Source organism: Oryctolagus cuniculus, chromosome 12 (genome assembly GCF_051225735.1).
Source record: "Oryctolagus cuniculus isolate XC-2025 breed Fujian yellow rabbit chromosome 12, ASM5122573v1, whole genome shotgun sequence".
NCBI lineage: Eukaryota > Metazoa > Chordata > Mammalia > Lagomorpha > Leporidae > Oryctolagus > Oryctolagus cuniculus.
In genome coordinates this window covers 108,795,811-108,813,914 of record NC_142878.1, presented here as the reverse complement: position 1 = coordinate 108,813,914, position 18,104 = coordinate 108,795,811, and the positions used below count along the sequence as shown (strand labels likewise).

Here is an 18,104-nt window from a genome sequence, read left to right as displayed (position 1 = left end):
CCCATTTCCCATCCTGCCCCTCGACGTCTCCACTGGCTGACCCCACAGCTTCCCCGTATTCAGGGGTGAAAAGCCCAGTTCAGCCTAAAGTAAGATTTGCACCCCATGCCCGACCTAAGGCTGCGCTCCACCCTCTCTCAGACCCAGCCAAGACCTGAGCCTCTCTTAAAGGCCCCTTCCATACAGCGAGCACCTGTACATTCATAGAAGGCTGACGTTCCTCAGACGAGAGAGAGAGAGAGCGAGCGCAGAGAGGCCAGTGCTCTGGCGTAGTGGGCTAAGCCACCGCCTCTGGCGCGGGCATCCTACATGGGCGCCAGTTTGTGTCCCGGTTGCTCCTCTTCCGATCCAGCTCTCTGCTATGGCCTGAGAAAGCAGTGGAGGATGGGCTGAGTCCTTGGGCCCCTGCGCCCACGTGGGAGATCGGGAGGAAGCGCCTGGCTCCTGGCTTCATGTTGGCACAGCTCCTGCCATTGCGGATATTCAGGGAGCAGACCAGCAGATGGAAGACCTCTCTCTCTCTCTCTCTCGCTCGCTCGCTCGCTCTCTGTCTCCCCCCACCCTGTAACTCTGCCTTTCAAATAAATAAAAAATAAATCTTTTTTTTTTAAAGACAGCAGATAGATGTCATCCACTTGGATAACAGGTAGATTGATTGACAGATGACAGGCAGATGATTGCTAGATGGACAAATGGATACATAGAGGGTACATAAATGACAGCAGAGAGCTGACCGACAGATGTTAAATAGATACTAGCAGATAAGTAGATGATGGATCCATAGGAAGACAGATTGATAGGTAGACAGAGGATGGACAGAAAGATAGAAGACAGATGACAGATAAAGATGGTGGATAGATAGGTAGACAGAGGATGGACAGATAATCATCTCTTATTGAGAGATGATTGATAAATGATAATAGATGGATGACAGGGAGCGATGATAGAGCATTTGAAAGCAGGCTGCCGGTGTCACGGCACTCCACCCCTAACCAGCACCCCCCTGTCCCCACAAACCAGGGTACCCCCTCACACCCGTGCTGCTGTGTGCAGAAGGAAGAAGACCAGCCCTCAGCCCAGGATGCCGTCTCCCGGCCACGGTCACGGTCACACGTCCCCAGTTCTCCCGGAGCTGTCCTTGGCAGCCTGTGAGAGATTCTGTGTGCTGGCCGCCTTCCGCACGCCACATCTGCCGCCCCGTCTCCGGAGCAGCCCTTGTCTATTCTGGCCCAGCGATTCTGGCCGGAGCCCTCATGTCGCACGAGCAACCTCATTTGCTCTTTAGTTTCTCACTGTGTCTCCCAGGAGGCAGGAACGTGAGGGAACTTTCTAGAAGGCTCAGGCCAAGATGCGGAGCCGGCTGGTGTCATAGGTTGTTGGGGAGGCGGCACTAGAGGGGCAGCCATGGGCCCCTGGACCAAGTGCCCGCAGGGACCCTCCCTCTGGGGACAGCGCCCACTCCCAGCCCCCTGGCCTGCCCTGGAGGGAAGCGGATCCGCCTGCCCTGGACATCTACTGAAGAGCTGGCCATTACCATGATCCTCTCTGGCCCAGCCCCAGGGAGCTGGCCTGGGGCCTGGGGAGTGGGCGGAGCTGAGGGCTCATGGCCCAAAGCCGAGGGTTGATCCTTCCAACTTTGTTCAGTGATCCAACTTTGATGTCAGGTGACCAGGCCAACCTGATAGGTGGTAGGGAATATAAATGCCCCCTCGGCCGGAGCCTGCCGCCGTGGACAGCCCCCACAGCCCCGCCGATCTGAAGCACCTGCCTCTACAGGTAAGTTGCTCGGCCCTCGGGACTCCCTGCTCTACAGCGATGGGGGGCGGGGGGCCCTGGGTTACCTGGAGGAGGCCTGAGCCCTGGCCTTCGTAACTACGCCAGCTCTGGAGGCCAGTGCCTCCATTTTCCAAGGAGCGGTTTAACCTAGGACATCTCCAAGGGTCCCTCCTCGGAGTGGGGGAGAGGAGAGGAGGGTCCTCGCTAGCCACGAGGGTGGCCTGGCCAAGGCTGCTGCCCAACCCCAGCCTCCCAGGCTGTGATGGACAGGGACTCACTCATCATTGGGGGCGGAGGGAGGCACCCTTCCTGGTATGGACCAGAAGCTGTTTGTTGCAGCCCTGGGACCTCGCCTCCTCCGTGTCACTGGGTGGGGGAGCTCCACATGGCCGGCAGGAAGCCAGCCCTGGTAGGGGCCTGTTGGCACAACCTCCAGAGTGCACGTGCACACACACACACACACACACACAGTGCTGGGGGCCCACCTCAGCGTCCTGGGTACCCACTCTGGGAGTTCGCAGCCTCTGTGGGTTGCAGCAGGCAGGCAGCCAAGCACAGAGCCTGGATGAGGACGCGGATGGAGGAGCAGCTCCGTCCCGACCCTCAGCCCGGCCCCTCCCGCCTCGCCCCTTCTGTTGCTGCAGATGGCGATGTCCCCAGCCGCTCCCCTCTCGGTCACTGAGCTGCTCCTGGTCTCTGCCGTCTTCTGCCTGGTGTTCTGGGCGGTCAGGGCCTCGAGGCCTAAGGTCCCCAAAGGCCTGAAGCGTCTGCCGGGGCCCTGGGGCTGGCCCCTGCTCGGGCACCTGCTGACGCTGGGCAAGAACCCGCACGTGGCGCTGGCGCGGCTGAGCCGGCGCTACGGGGACGTGTTCCAGATCCGCCTGGGCTCCACGCCCGTGGTGGTGCTCAGCGGCCTGGACACCATCAAGCAGGCCTTGGTGCGGCAAGGCGACGACTTCAAGGGCCGGCCTGACCTCTACAGCTCCTCCTTCATCACCGAGGGCCAGAGCATGACCTTCAGCCCAGACTCGGGGCCCGTGTGGGCCGCCCGCCGGCGCCTGGCCCAGGACTCCCTGAAGAGCTTCTCCATCGCCTCCAACCCCGCCTCCTCCAGCTCCTGCTACCTGGAGGAGCACGTGAGCCAGGAGGCCGAGAACCTCATCGGCAGGTTCCAGGAGCTGATGGCGGCTGTGGGGCGCTTCGACCCCTACAGCCAGCTGGTGGTGTCGGCGGCCAGGGTCATCGGGGCCATGTGCTTTGGGCGGCACTTCCCGCAGGGCAGTGAGGAGATGCTGGACGTCGTGAGGAACAGCAGCAAGTTCGTGGAGACCGCCTCTTCCGGCAGCCCCGTGGACTTCTTCCCCATCCTGCGCTACCTGCCCAACCGCCCCCTGCAGAGGTTCAAGGACTTCAACCAGAGGTTCCTGCGGTTCCTGCAGAAAACCGTCCGGGAGCACTATGAGGACTTCGACAGGGTGAGCCCTGGGTGCACCTGCCGAGGGACCCCCCCCCCCCAGGACCAGCCATGTGGCCCAGGGCCAACCACGCCTCCTCAGAATCCACACCCTTACCGCTTCCCCATCAGGGGCCCTGGGAGACCCGCCAGCACCGTGGGGGGTGCCCTCAGCCTTTGTCCTGCGGGAACCTGAACCCCAACAGTGGCTGATCCCCAGCTCTGCCTTCGCTTCACTTCCCTGTTCACACCGGCCTCTTCCTCCTTTGAAACTGGACCCTGGGTTGTTGGGAGAGGGGTCAAGCCTCCTGCTGTGAGCCCCAGGCAGGGCGGAGGGGGGAGCACCCAAGGACACGCCACCCACCGGGGCCGGCGTTTGGCGCCCTAAGCCCGTGTCCCTTCAGAACAGCATCCAGGACATCACGGGCGCCCTCTTCAAGCACAGCGAAAAGAACTCCAAGGCCAACGGCGGCCTCATCCCCCAGGAGAAGATCGTCAACCTCGTCAACGACATCTTTGGAGCTGGTAGGGGCGGGACCCTGCCCCTCCACCCCCACCCGGTGCCTGCTGGGCACCCACACCCTCGTTCAGCCCCAGGGCCCATCAGAAGGCCTCCCAGCCTCACACCGGCTAGCACAGGACACAGGAACCTGGCCCGAGCTGTGCCACCAACTCCCACTGGAAACTCTGCTCCAAGTCCCTCTCCCCCTGCACACCTCAGCTTCCCCACGGAGCGATAAAGAACCCTCTGACCTCTAAGCCTAGCCCCTGTCATGCCGGCAGCTGATGACCAATGTCCCAAGTCCACGCCAAGAAGCCCAGCCCTGCCCCCAGGAAGCTCAGGGGCTGGGGTCAGAGGAAGATACGGCTTGGTCCCTCCCTGGCAGGTGCTTGTTTAACGCAGGTCTCCGTGGTCCTTCCGTCCTTCCTTCCTATCCCCCCCAGGGTTTGACACCATCACCACAGCACTCTCATGGAGCCTCATGTACCTGGTGACCAACCCCAGGAGACAGAGAAAGATCCAGGAGGAGCTGGGTAGGTGGTGCCCTTGACCCTGTGGCTGGGCTTGATCCATCTACAGATGCCTGCTACGCACCTGCTCTGTGAAAGCCCGGATGGACAGTGATGCCCACCCTTGCCCCAAAGATGCTGGGGAGCAGTGGGGCCCCGTGTAGAGTGACACAGGTGCCGAGTGCCACAGTAGCCCTGAGCTCCGTCCGTCGCCCACCCCTGGTGTTCTGCAGACGCTGTGGTTGGCAGGGCGCGGCAGCCCCGCCTCTCCGACAGACCCCAGCTGCCCTACCTGGAGGCCTTCATCCTGGAGCTCTTCCGACACACCTCTTTCGTCCCCTTCACCATCCCCCACAGGTGAGGCGGCCATCTTGCCCGCCCCAGGCCTTGCCAGGAGAAAGCCACACCCAGATCACAGCGCTCCCTCCGCTCTGCCCCCATCCCCTCCCTGCCAGCACCCTCGCCCCAGCCCAGCAGCCTCCAACGGTGCTGGTGTAGGACCCGGAGTGACCCCCACCCTCTCCTCAGCTCCTACAGCCCTACCTCTGCCCCGCAGCCAATCCCGACACAAACCTGCCCTCCGGGAGTATCTTGCACTCACCTGGCGGGTCCAGCCTCTCTGCTGTCTGCCAGGACCTAACAGCCGCCGAGCCTTGATTACGTCCTGAAATTGAACGAAATCAAGGGAGTTAGTGAACGCTGACTTCAGCAGCAAGCAAGAGGCTGTTGTGGTGCAGCAGGCTAAGCTGTGACTTGCAATGTCAGCGTCCCATATCAATGCCTGGTTCAAGTCCCGGCTGCTCCACTTTTTTCTTGAAAAAAAATTTTTTAAGATTTTATTTATTTTATTTGAGAGTTAGAGTTACAGACAGTGAGAGGGAGAGACCAAGAGAAAGGTCTTCCGTCCATTGGTTTATTTATTTATTTATTTGAGAGGTAGAGTTACAGACAGAGAGAGGGAGAGACAGACAGAGAGGTCTTCCATCTGCTGGTTCACTCTGCAAATGGCCACAACAGCCAGAGCTGAGCCAATTTGATCTGATCCGAAGCCAGGAGCTAGGAGCCTCCTCCAGATCTCCCAGGTGTGCAGGGGACCAAGCCCTTGGGCCACCCTCTACTGCTTTCCTAGGCGATAGCAGAGAGCTAGACTGGAAGAGGAACAGCCGGGACTAGAACCAGCGCCCATATGGGATGCCAACGTTGCAGGTGGAGGCTTAGCCCACTATGAGATAGAGCCAGCCCTGGCTGCTCCACTTCTGATCCAGCTCCCTACTAATGTGCCTGGGAAGGCAGCGGATGGTGGTCCAACTCCTTGGGCCCCTACTATCTATATGATCTTCCATCTGTTAGTTCACCTCCAAACAACCACAATAGCCTGGGGCTGGGTCCTGCCAAAGCCAGGAGCCAGGAGCTTCATCCTGGTCTCCCACATGGGTGTAGGGCCCCAAGCACCTGGGCCATCACCTGCTGCCTTCCCAGGTACATTTGCAGGGAACTGGATCAGAAGTGGAGCAGCAGAATCTCAACTGGCTGCACCACAATGCCGGCTCCAGGAAGGGCCAAATGCGTGCTGAGCGCAGAGTTCAGCAAACTCGCTTTGAAGACAGGAGCTGGGGGAAGGGGAGGCAATTTCATCCCGCCTGCCAGGGTGGGGCCCGTGACTACATGGTGGGGGCGCTGGGACACAGTGGGCACGGGAGTGAGACTGCCCCAGCCCGGAGCCTGACGGAGCCCTCTTCCCTCCACAGCACCACCAGGGACACCACACTGAACGGCTTCCACATTCCCAAGGAATGCTGCATTTTCATAAACCAGTGGCAAATCAACCACGACCCGTGAGTACGCGTCCCTCGTGGAAAGACAAGCACAGCTTCGGTAGTCGGGAGGCTGCTTTGCCTGCTCAGAGCAGGTACGGGGAAGGAAGGAGGCGGCACCTGCTACGTAGCCTGTCCAGATGGCCAAGCTCGGTCCACGTTTCTCAGACGTTAGTGCACGCAAGAGTCGGCCAGTGGGCCAAGTGTCTAGCCTGGTGGTTAGGACGCCTGCGTACCTGGGTTTGATTTCTGGATCCAGCTCCTGGCTCCAGCTTCTCACTAGTGCAGACCCTGGGAGGCAGTGGAGATGGATCAAGTGGTTGGGTTCCTGCCACCTGCGTGGGGGACCTGGAGGAGGCTCCTGGCTCCTGGCTGTGGCCCAGCCCAGCCCTGGGCATTGCAGCCTTTTGGGGAGTGAACAAACAGATGGAAGCGCTCTCTCACTCTTTCTCTCTCTTGCTCCCTACCTTTCTTTGTGTAACTCTGACTTTCAAATGAATAAGTCTTTTTTCAAAATAGAGCTGGGCGGGAAGCTTGCTCCATATTCTGGCCCCAGCCCCCAGAGCACATCTCACAGGTAAGGCGGAGCCCCTTCTGGTGTGAATGGGCCTCCTCCTCTCCTGGGGAGGCCCCACTGAGTCCATGGGCAGAGGACGTGTAACTTACCAGCCAACCTGGGACACTCTTGCGATGGAAGGTGCTATCAATATTGTGCTATTAACGACTACTCTGAAATAAGGGCATGAACCCAGTCACACTGCTGAGTCCCCTCGCCAGAGGCGTGGAGTTAAACACATTTTAATTTACTTTAAATAAAGCAAAAAAATTGATATTAAAAAGCACTATCTTCAAGGCTATTTTTTTAACGTTTATTTTTGTCTACTTGATAGAGCAACACAGAGAGAGAGAGAGAGAGAGCGAGCGAGAGCGTGCGCAAGGGAGCGAGGAAGGCGGATCTTCCATCTGCTGGCTCACTCCCTAAACGCCAGCAACAGCCTGGGCCGGGGGAGGGCCAAGTCAGGAGCCTGGAGCCCCGTCCTGGTCTCCCGTTTGTGTAGCGTTGTCCGCCGTCTTCAGAGCACACTAGCAGGAAGTTGGATGGGACGTGGAGGGGTGGGAACTCGACCCACAACTAAGCCGTCTGTGCCACAACGCCCAGCCCAGGATAATCGTGTGAAAGAAAGCTTTATAAAAGAAAGAAACGTCAGAGTTCAGTTTGGGGGCAGGATTTGGTACAATGCTTAAGACAGGAACGCCGCATCCCATATCCGTCCCATACTGGAGTGCCCGGGTTCAAGGCCTAGTTCCAGCTTCCTGCTACCGGGCACCCTGGGAGGCAGCGGGTGATGGCTCAAGTCCTCTGATCTCTGCCACCCACGTGGGAGATCTGGGTGGCGTTCTGAGCTCCTGGCTTCAGCCTGGCCCAGCCTCGGCTATTGCAGACAATTCGGGGAGTGAACCAGGGTCAGCTCTCCTGCCTTCCTCTCGCAGGCAGCTGTGGGGGGACCCGGAGGAGTTCCGGCCCGAGCGATTCCTCACTGCGGACGGCGCGGCCATCAACAAGCCCCTGAGTGAGAAGGTCACGCTCTTCGGCCTCGGCAAGCGCAGGTGCATCGGGGAGACCCTGGCCAGGTGGGAAGTCTTCCTCTTCCTGGCCATCCTGCTCCAGCGGCTGGAGTTCAGCGTGCCACCCGGCGTGCCCGTGGACCTGACCCCCATCTACGGGCTGACCATGAAGCACCCGCGCTGTGAGCATGTCCAGGCTCGCCCACGCTTCTCCGACCAGTGAGGGCGGCCGGGGGCGGGGCTGCGGCGGTCGCTCTGGGGGCTCGGCCGCCCTCTCCTGCTCTTCTTCACAGTAACTTCCTCCGCAATGCCCCGCCCCGTCCCCAGACCCCCACCCTCCCCTGCCGCCCAACCCTGGGCAGCGGCGGCTCTACTTTCTGCCTGCGGCTTCCTTGCCCTGCGCCCACCCTGTCAATGGTCTTGTGGCTGGCTACTTTCCCAGAGCGCAAAGCTCCCCAGGCCCGGGGCTACGTCCCAGGCTCAGTGGCCGGCTCCTCTCTGCTCTGGCCCAAGTCTTGAACACGTGAAGCGCCTGGGGAGGAAGGGGCCCAACCCAGATGAAGCTCCTGGCTTCTGCCCTGCCCGGCCCTGGCTGTTACGTCCATTTGGGGAGTGAACCAGCAGATGGAAGATCTCTCTCTCTCTCTCTGCCTCTGCTTCTCTGTAACTCTGCCTTTCAAATAAATAAATATTAAAAAAAAAATCAGTATCAAGCGTGAAAGTCAACCCAGAGAGCGAGAGAAAAGGTTTACAGAGTATGCACCTGATAAGAAACCGATATCCAGACCGTGAAGAATTGCCACATCTTAGCAATGAGAAATCGACCAACCAAACTCAAAAATGGGGCGGGGGTTGAGCTAGAGCCGTTAAGTCACGGCGTGGGACACCCGCACCCCACGCTGGAGTGCTTGGTTCAGGTCCTGGCTGCTCCACTTCCCGCTCAGACCCCTGCTAATGTGGACGCTGGCAGGCAGCAGCCATGGCTCGAGTAGCTGGGTCCCTGAACCCACGTGGGAGGCCCGCAGGGAGTTCTAAGTTTCTGGCTTCCCCCGGCCTCAGCCCCGGCACCAACGATGGCAGGGATTTTAGGGAGAGAATGAGTGGATGAGAACTCTCTCCTTCTGCCTCACAAGTAAATCAATAAAATCCCTTTAAAGGTTAAACACAGAACTGCCGCGGGATTCAGGTATTCCACCCCGAGGTGCGTACTCAGAAGAACTGAAAATAGGAGCTCAGACAGAAACTCGGTCCCAGACGACACCCCAACCGCCCATCGCGAGATGAGTGACCCACAAAACGGGGTCTACACATCCCACCTGTGTGACGGGACCTCAGAAAGCGTGTGGGAGATGGAATTAAAAAGAGAAGTTTGTTTTGATGCAAAAGCTTTTGGAAGCCAGGCAAGGCTGGGTGTGTGGGGGGGGGGGGCTGAGTGTGTGTGTGTGGGCTTAGTGTGTGTGTGTATGTGTGTGGGGGCTGGGTGTGAGGGGGGCTGGGTGTGTGTGTGTGTGGGCTGAGTGTGTGTGTGTATGTGTGTGGGCTGGGTGGGGGGGGCTGAGTGGGGGGGCTGGGTGTGGGGGGCTGATAAAAAGCTCTTGTAGCCATGAGAAGTCGTGAGGCTGACGAAAAAAGCCAGTGGGAGGGGCACTGAGGCAGTGAGATTCCTGGCCTTTGACACCCCGGAAAAGGCAAAGCAATGGAGACAGCAGAAGCACCAGTGGGCGTCAGGAGCCCAGGGTAAGGGGATGAAGAGCAGCGGAGGGCCCGCGTCCTGTGGGCCTCCAACACAGAGGACCGATGGCAGCAGGACCCCCAGCATCTGCTGCAGGCTTTCATCAGAAAACTGCAACAGTACCTCCTAAGCACCCCGCGCTACCAACTGCACAACCAGAGAAGCTGCACACTGTCTTTAAAGAAATAGGGGGTGGGGTGGCCAGACTGAGGCGCAGCGGGTGCAACCTGCAGTGCCCGCATCCCATGTGGGCAACAGTTTGGGAGCCGGCTGCTCCACTTCCGATCCAGCTCCCTGATGGTGGCCTGTGAAAAGCGGCAGAAGATGCCCAAATGTCTGGGCCTCTGCACCCACGCAGGAGACCTGGAGGAGGCTCCTAATGCTGGCTTCAGCCTGGCCAATGTGGCCATTTGTGGAGTGAACCAGTAGATGAAAGATCTCTCTCTCTCTCTCTCTCTCTCTCTCTCTGTAATTCCACCTTTCAAATAAAAATCTTTTAAAAATAAAACAACATATTTTTAAAGATTTATTTATTTATTTATTTGGAAGGCAGAGGCAGAGAGAGAGAGAGGTCTTCCATCTGCTGGTTCACTTCCCAGTTGGCTGCAACGGCTGGAGCTGAGCTGATCCGAAGCCAGGAGCCAGGAGCTTCTCCCAGGTCTCCCAGTGGGTGCAGAGGCCCAAGCACTTGGGCCATCTTCCACTGCTTTCCCAGGCCACTGCACCACAGCACCACAGTGCTGGCCCCAAAATAAATTTTAAAAATCACTCTTGGCGGGCCAGCACCGTGGCATAGCAGGTAAAACTCTGGCGGTTGCTGCTATCCGGGGAGTGAACAGTGGATGGAAGATGTCTCTTTTTCTCTGTCCCTCCCTCTCTATTTGTAACTCTGCCTCTCAAATAAATATATCTTAATAAAAAATTTTAAATCAGTGTTGGCTCATCAGTTACAATAAGTGGAGCTATTTTTGCAAGATTATAAATATGAGGGGAACTGAGCAGGTAACGGAAACTATTGGCTTCCCTCTCCTTTTCTTTTTCTGGCTTTTCTTTTAAAGATTTGTTTAGTTATCTGAAAGGCAGAGAGAGAGAGAACAAAAGGAGAGAGATGTCTTCCAATCTCTGGTTCACTCCCCAAATGGCCACATTAGCCAGGTCTGGGGTTACACCGAAGTCAGGAGCCAGGAACTCCATCTGGGTCCTCCGTGTGGGGGTGGCAGGGTCCAAGCACTTGGGCCGTCCTCATCACCCGGGAGCTGGATTGGAAGTGGAGCAGCCGGGACTCTCGGGAGGCAGCAGCCCGGCCTCCCCGGAGGCCTCCTGTGGCCCCGTCTGCGGCTCTGCGTGCCCAGCGGTGCTCTGGGGGAACCGCGGTGACACCTGACAGCTTGCCAGCCCACCCTCCACCTGGGCAGCCCCACTCCCTGCTGGGCAGTGCTGACCGCCAAGTCCAGTCCCCAGCAGATGTGCTGGAGTGAGAGGGGACCGGCAGATCCCAGAGCCAGGTCCAAGACCACTAAGCAGGGGCTGGTTACATAATCTCTCTACGTCCAGCAGTTGGGCGGATGATCCTACCCTGCAAGTCTGGTAGGAGGCTTAGTGAGCTTGTATGACGTGCCAGGTACCCATCAGTGCGTGCACATGCACACGCGCACACACACACACCAGGAATGCTGGTCTCCAGGCTGGTGCGTGTGGCGCACGTGCAGCTGTGAGCGCACCAGCCGTCCACGCGGGAGGCAGCACTCCTGGGAGCCTGCGCCCTCTCCCTGGGGCCCTGCCAGGCCCCACTTCCTTCCACCGCTCCCCCCTCCCCCAGAAGCTGGGGAGGGCTGGGGGTGCTGGCGTGCCAGGGAACAATGGGCCCCCAACCCTTTCCGGCCCATTGCGTGAGAAGGAGCTGCAGGAGGAAGCTCACCTCCCATAGGGACAGGCCCCCGCCCTTGCTGCCTGCCCCCAGGGAGGCCCAGGACACGGCCACCTGCACCGGCTCCCCGAGCCTGTCTTCTGGAGGGGCCGCCCCATCCAGGCATCCTGACCCCCATCTGTGGAGCTGCCAGGTGCCCCCAGCTCCCCGAGTGTGGTCCAGCCCACAGCAGTCTCCATGGGTGCTGACCACCGAGTGAGTGGCCACGGGAAGGAAGCCGGGGGCCCAGGGGCTGAGCAGCAAAGACGAGTGGATAGGATGTAGCTCGGGGCAGCCGGGCGCCCGCAGCCCGGGCTCAAATCCACGCAGGGCAGCCAGCGCGCCCACAGATCCCCACCGCCACTCAGCTCTGCACCAAACCCGCTCCCCCTCTCCTGCTCCCGCACACCCAGCCACGCCGGGTCTCCCGGGCTCTAGGTGGGTTCCGTGCCTCTACTGTCACCTTAGGGGGACTCTGGGGCAGGGCTGGGAGCTGCTTGGTCCACGCCCAGCACAGAGCCCAGCACGCCCTCGGCTGGCGGGCGGCTGGCCAGAACTTTGGAGCCGTCGACTATGTGTTGAGTGGCAAGGACTGGACAGGTTGGTCCCTTAAGCTTCCTGGCTTGGGTGCACGGAGGAAGCTCCAGCACACAGCAGGGCCATCCGTGGGGCTGGGCGCCGACATCCACCTGTCTACGTTTTGCTCCTCATTCTCCCACGACAGCCCCCTGCAGCTCTGTGCACGATCTCTACTCCCTTGTCCACAGAGACGGCGTCACCAGGTCCAGGCCTCCCTGAGCTCAGGTGTAACCATGGCCAGGGAGAAGGAGGCGCAGAAACCTGCCTGGCTACCCTGCCAGCTGCCCCCAACCCCACCCCTAGGAAGGCTGATCGTGGACTGCCTCCACCCCAAGGGCACGGGAGGGAGGGGGCGGCACACCTGCAGACACACGCCCAGGTGAGAGCACGCACGTACCTGGCTGTACACACCTGGCGGACTCACGCACAGGGGACACCTCACCACCCAGGTCCACGCTCCCCCGGGCACGTGCGTCTGTACCCATCGCAGCCAGTGCTCCTGCTGGGAGACCCCTGGAGCTACTTCCTCTTGCAGCCTCCAAGGGGACGGCCGGAGGGTGCAGGGGCTTTGAGAGGGGCCCTCAGGGTGGGGCGCAGCTGTGGGGTGGGCGACAGCAAGACCAAAGCTCACCTGTTCAGCCGTGTCCATTGTTACTGAAACACATGTCTGATTCCTGGTGGAAAGACTTGTGGGTGGACGAGCTCTCTGGGGCCCACAGCCCCACCCCCGCCGCCCAACACCAAAGACCTCAGCGTGGAAACCAACACCATGGGGCCCGGGAAGCACCTGGAGTTGCGGGAGCGACGGCTGGGAAAAGCCTTGAGTGTGACACGGACTCAAGAGCTGTAATGCAGAAGCCGGATTCTGCCCTCCCCCCCCCCCCGCCACGTGAACGCATCCTGCCTTCCAGAGAATCATGGGTAGGCAAGGGTGTGCGCTGTCAGCTCCCACCCCCGCCCCGGCTCAGGAAGCCCACCTGCCCTTGGCCCTAAGGGACCATGGGGACTCCAGTTCCCGCCCTGGGCCTCCTCCCTCTGCTCCCTGCCTGCCCCCAGCTAAGTAACCCCACCCCACCCCACCCCCATATGCCACCTGCAGATTCCACTGACTTGAGCTGGGCCCTGGACGGATACAGATAAACGGGTAATGTCCTCAACGGGCAAAGAGTCCCTACAAAAATCAACTGAATAAAAAAGGCGCAAACAACATGAACCATTCACAGAAGAGGGAAATACAAGTGAATTTTTTAAAAGATTTATTTGCAAGAGTTACGGCATGGAGGGAGGGAGAGAGAGAGAGAGAGAGAGAGAGAGAGAGAGAAGAGAATCTTCCATCCACTGGTTCACTCCCCACATGGCCATAACGGTCAGGGCTGGGCCAGGCTGAAGCCAGGAGCCAGGAGTTTTATCCAGGTCCCCAGCATGGGCCCCTGCACCCACGTGGGAGACCTGGAAGAAGCTCCTGGCTCCTGGCTTCAGATCGGTGCAACTCCGGCCATTGTGGCCAAATGGGGAGTGAACCAGTGGATGGAGGACCTCTCTCTCTTTCTGCCTCTCCTTCTCTGTGTAACCCCAACTTTCAAGTAAATAAATCTTTAAAAAAAAAAAACAGAGGGGCAGGCGTAGTGGCAGTGTGGGCTCTGCTGCTGCTGGCGACATCAGCATCCAGTGCCAGAGCTGCCTTGAGTCCTGGTTTCTCCATTCTCACCCAACACGTTGAATGGCATTGATTCTGACCATAGGAAAAACGACTAAACAGATCACCTGAAGGGCCGTTACAGGGAGAGGAAGAGATAGCAAGAGAGGCAGAGAGAGAGATCTCCCATGCACTGCTTCACACCACCAACAGGTCTTCCACGCGGGTGCAGGGGCCCAAGGACTTGGGCCATCGCCTGCTGCTTTCCCAGGCCATAGCAGAGAGCTGGATCGGAAGTGGAGCAGCCGGGACTAGAACTGGTGCCCAGATGGGATGCCAGCCTTGCAGGCGGCAGCTCTACCCACTGCGCCCCGGAAGTCACCGTTTTTGAACTCCCGGGCTTTGCGGCCTGGGTGCAGACGTCCTCCTCCATACACACGAGGTCTCTGACGACGCTGGGCGGAGCTGCCCGGGGGATGCGGCACTGAGAGCCGGCGGGCTTTGCTCTGCTCTCAGAAGCCCACAGTCCAGGGGAGGGGGACACTAACAGCTCCCAAACTAACGCCTGGCGTCAAGCTGCCGGGAAGACACAGACAGAGACAGGGTGTGTGGGGGAGGGGGCGGGGCAGGCCCCCCAGAGGAGGTGGAATCCAGGGCGACCGACAGGCACAGGCTCTGAGGCAGGAACCTCTGTTAAGACAGGAGAGGCCAGAGGCTTCCCCGGGAGAAGGCAAAGCCGGAGCTCATCCCGCATCTTTCGGCCCCGTGAACTTGGAGCTGCTCCGTCTGTGGGCTCGGAGACCTGCTGCAGGCGGTGAGCAAGAGTTGGCCTCCCCACCCGCCCCGCCCCGCCCCACCCATCCCAGGAGCTGGGGGGGGGGGGGGGAAGCTGTGTGCACCTGTGCCTCCCACAGCTGAGTCATCTCCTTTGCCCCAGCCCTTGCACAGTGCCTCCCTTCAAATGCAGCTTTGTGAGTGTGCAAACCCGAGTGTGTGCGAGCGAGAGCGTATGTCTTGTGTACCTGCAAGCTCTCGGGCAGGCAGGGCCCCGGGGCAGCTGGCCTCCCTCAGCTGAGCCCCCTTGGCCTCTGCATCCCCGGCGTGGAGCCAAGGGGTTCCTGGCCCTCTCTGCCTGTATCTCAGGGCTGCACCTGTTACGTTTGACAAGGGGCTGGCTCTCCCCACCCCGACTCCTCACCCAGCGAGGGCCTGGGGCAGCACCCCTCCTCAGCCAGCCCCAGGGCTCACCGGTAAGGCAGTGAGCCAGCGGCCCTCTGGGAAGACACAGCACAGCCAGCACCATCATGCTGCCAGCCAGGGCGTGACAGCGCGGCTCAGAGCAGTCCCCAGCCACCACCGGTGCTTCTCACTGGGGTCAGCACTGCCCCAGACCTCCTCTGCAGCCACACTCTCATGATCTCCCGGATGAGCCAGAAAGCTACACCTGGAAGTCTTCCAGCTCTGCCAACCTGTTCCAGGAACCGGACCCCCGCCCCCCCCCCCCACCTTGAAAGGAAAGCTCCCCACCTTGCCCGCCCTCCTTTTAGGAGTCAAGCTTGTGAGGTGTGGGGCGGAGCGGCCCTTCCTCCCCAGCCCAGCCCCCTCCGCCTCTTTCCTATCCCCGTGCCCCATTCTAAGGCCAGGACCTGCCCCCAACACTGCAAGCCCGGAGTTGGAGCCGTGAGAACGCAGTCTTGACTGCCCCCTCGTGGCCACTTGCAGTAATGCGCGCTTCCCCTAGTCGCTGTCCTGGGGATGCCTCCACTCCCCAAATAAGTAGACAACCTAAGGAAAAACGAGTCTGTTTTGCAAATGCAGTGTGCAGGCAAGGCTCAGCTCCTTCCTACGCAGCAATTCTGCAGAAGCCACTAGGCGCGGCCAGAAGGGTTCCCCTCACCTGCTCCCCATCACTGCTTGGCCGCCTCCCCACAGACTCACCCCAAGCAGGAAGTCCTTGTCCAGGGCGTCCGGGGGCGGGCGTTTAGTGCAACAATTAAGAAGCCACATGAGACCCCCGTGGCCCCCTCGGCCCTGGCTGTTGCAGCCGTCTGGGGAGTAAACAAGTGGATGGAAGATCTTTGTCTCTCTGCCTTTCAAGTAAAATGAAAATACATCTAAATTTTTTATAAAAAAAAGTTCAGCTCCTGTTATGCTCCCAGGGACAGAGAGCTCACCGCCCCCGAGCCTGGGCACGCTGGGGAACACTGACGTGCAGGCCCAGCCCTCACCTCTGCACTCTCGCTGCTCACTTACCTAGCAACAGGTGCACCCAGCACCCAGCGCACGGAGATGGGAGCAGCCAGTTTCACAAGGAGCCATGACCCTGCCCCTCCCCTCCTGCCCGCTCGAGTCCACGCCAGCATCTACTGAGGGCCCTGACACCCGCTCTGTGGCAGGCCCTCCTGGGCTTCTGCCCCCACGGGGCCAGCACAGCACTCGGGGGTGGGGGGGACAGGAGGGGACAGAGGTGCAGACATGGAGGTCACTGCCCAGGATGACGCCTCTGGTCACTTGCAGAGCTGGCTCTGACCCCAGGCTGGCTGGTGGTGGCTCTTGCAGCTGCTACAGAATTGCCTGCCCCCCCAACTACTGGACACCCCAACTTAGCACCAGCGCCCCGTGCTGCCCCCTCAAAGAGCCTGCTGTCTGGCCCCAGCCTGCTTCCCATGTGGAACCCGGGACGGGTGCACCCAGGCCCTCCTGCCCCTCACCAGCAGCTCCGGTGGCTTAGCTGGAGGCAAACATCTGGCCCAGCTCACAGCCCCCTTTGCTGCCAGGCAAACCCGGGGACCCCAGGAGGGGGCAGGAGAGAGGGAGCCTGCAGGGCTTGGGCTGCGCCTCTGAGGGTCCCCCTTGTCCTGCAGATTAGATCTGGGATGAGGAGCAGAGGAGCAAAGACTCAGGCATGGTGGGCGGGCCACCAGGCGTGGCCCTCGTGACTCAGGACCAGTGCAGCAGCCCCAGGGGCCAGCGTGGTGGCGGCCTTGGAAGCAGGAAGCGGCCCAAGGCAGGGGACCTGGGCAGTCCTGCAGCCACGTGCCGATCTGGCCGTCCCGTTCCAAGCCAGACAGGGGCCCGTGGCGCGCTTTCTGGAAGGGCTGGGTCCTGCAGCGCGGTCAGCAGCTGGCCGCTCGCCCGTGCTCTCGGGAAGCTGCCGTATCTCCTTCCCTTCCGGCTGCCCTGGTTTCTCTGCCTCAGCCCGTCTGGACGGCAGGGAACAGTCAGCCCTGGCCCTGGCCCTGGCCCTGGCCGAGCCTGGGCCTCCTAACAATCCAAACAGCTCAGGGCCTGCAGGCCAGGCCAGCGTGAGCCACCCCACAACCAGGTATTTCCCCTGCCGCTGCCCCCGGATCTGCACTCTGGCCACCAGGGGGCGCTGCTCCCCCTCAGACCAGCCCAGGCCACCTCATCTCAAAAAAAAAAAAAAAAAAAGGGCAGGAGGCCAGGCCCGCCCAGTGCGGGGGACACAGTGGCCTTTGTCTAATCGAGGCCGTGAACCTGGCCCTTCCCACGCAAGACCCTGCCTCATCCTCCTACCCGCCACTGGAGGCTGGGGGCGCCAGGCCGGGTTCTAAGTCACAAGGAACAGAAACTGACCTGGGCTGACGCTGGCACAAAATAATTGTGTGGCTCCCAGGAGCCCCCGGAACACACAGAAGGGCCTAGGGAAGGGGCTTCCCCCAGGAGGAGGGGGAGGCTGCCGGGCCTCGGCTCTTGGTTAACACTGAAAAGTCCCTCCAAGGCCCCGCCCTTGTGGGTCTGAAGGCCCCCCAGCTCCGTCCAACCCCACCCCATCCCCCCAGTCGCTCAGTGACAGTGAGAGCCCTGGGGACTCCAGCCTGCAGCTCCAGGCAAGGCTGCCCCCTCCCCTTCTGCCTGACCCCACAGTGAGCCAGCCGGCGGTGAGGGCTGGCCATGGCGGCACCAGCAGCAGCTGAGTTCCCACGAGCTCAAGGCCCCAGGCTGCAGGGGCCAATGTGTGGTGGCTAAGGGGCCCATCTGTCCAACCAGAGCCGGCCCTGGCTGCAGGGAGAGGTGGCCGGACCCCTGCAGGCGGCCCCTGTGTGAGGAGGGTGCCCCTGGAGACCGGATTAGGTTAGGATGGACAGGGCACAGGCGATGCCCGCGTTCGCTGGCGGAGTTCTTGGTTGGGTGTGAAAAGCCGAGCCTGGCTCCTTCTTCGCACCGTCCCCTCCGCAGCCAGGCCCCAGCTGTGCACCCCTGAAGTCGCACCCCAGGGAGGAAGCTGGGGCTGCAGCAGCGCCTGGGGCCCCGGGGCTGCGGCAGGGCTCTGAGTGGCACGGAGGGGCAGCGTCGGGCTGCCGAAGCCTCTGAGCTCCGGACGCCGGCGAGGACCAGGGCCGCTGCAGTCCTGCCCGGCCCCAGCTGCTCCGGGAGCAGCAGCATCAGGAGCCTTGCCCTGCAGGTCAGGGAGCGGGTGAATGAGGGCTCTCGATGCATCAGCTCGGCACAGACAAAGCCAGTGAGGCCGGCTGAGCCCTCGGAGGACAGGGGACGAGAGCCAGGGCAGCCACAAAGGCTGCTTCGGGAGTGGGAGGTGAGCGGCCTGCCTGGCAGCTCCATCCGGGTCCTCACGTGGGCGGCAGGGGCCCAAGGCCCTGAGCCATCAC

General features: G+C 60.8%; 1 protein-coding gene across 1 annotated transcript; it reads left to right on the top strand.

The window, feature by feature from the left end:
• Positions 1–1,725: 1,725 nt before the first annotated feature.
• Positions 1,726–8,323, top strand: LOC149123223 (cytochrome P450 1A2-like). The gene is made up of 7 exons (XM_089310858.1): positions 1,726–1,776; positions 2,421–3,251; positions 3,634–3,754; positions 4,175–4,264; positions 4,474–4,597; positions 5,989–6,075; positions 7,546–8,323. Exons 2-7 carry the CDS (start codon positions 2,421–2,423, stop codon positions 7,841–7,843), a joined length of 1,551 nt encoding a protein of 516 aa, XP_089166984.1. The 5' UTR covers positions 1,726–1,776; the 3' UTR covers positions 7,844–8,323.
• The last annotated feature ends 9,781 nt before the right edge of the window (positions 8,324–18,104 follow it).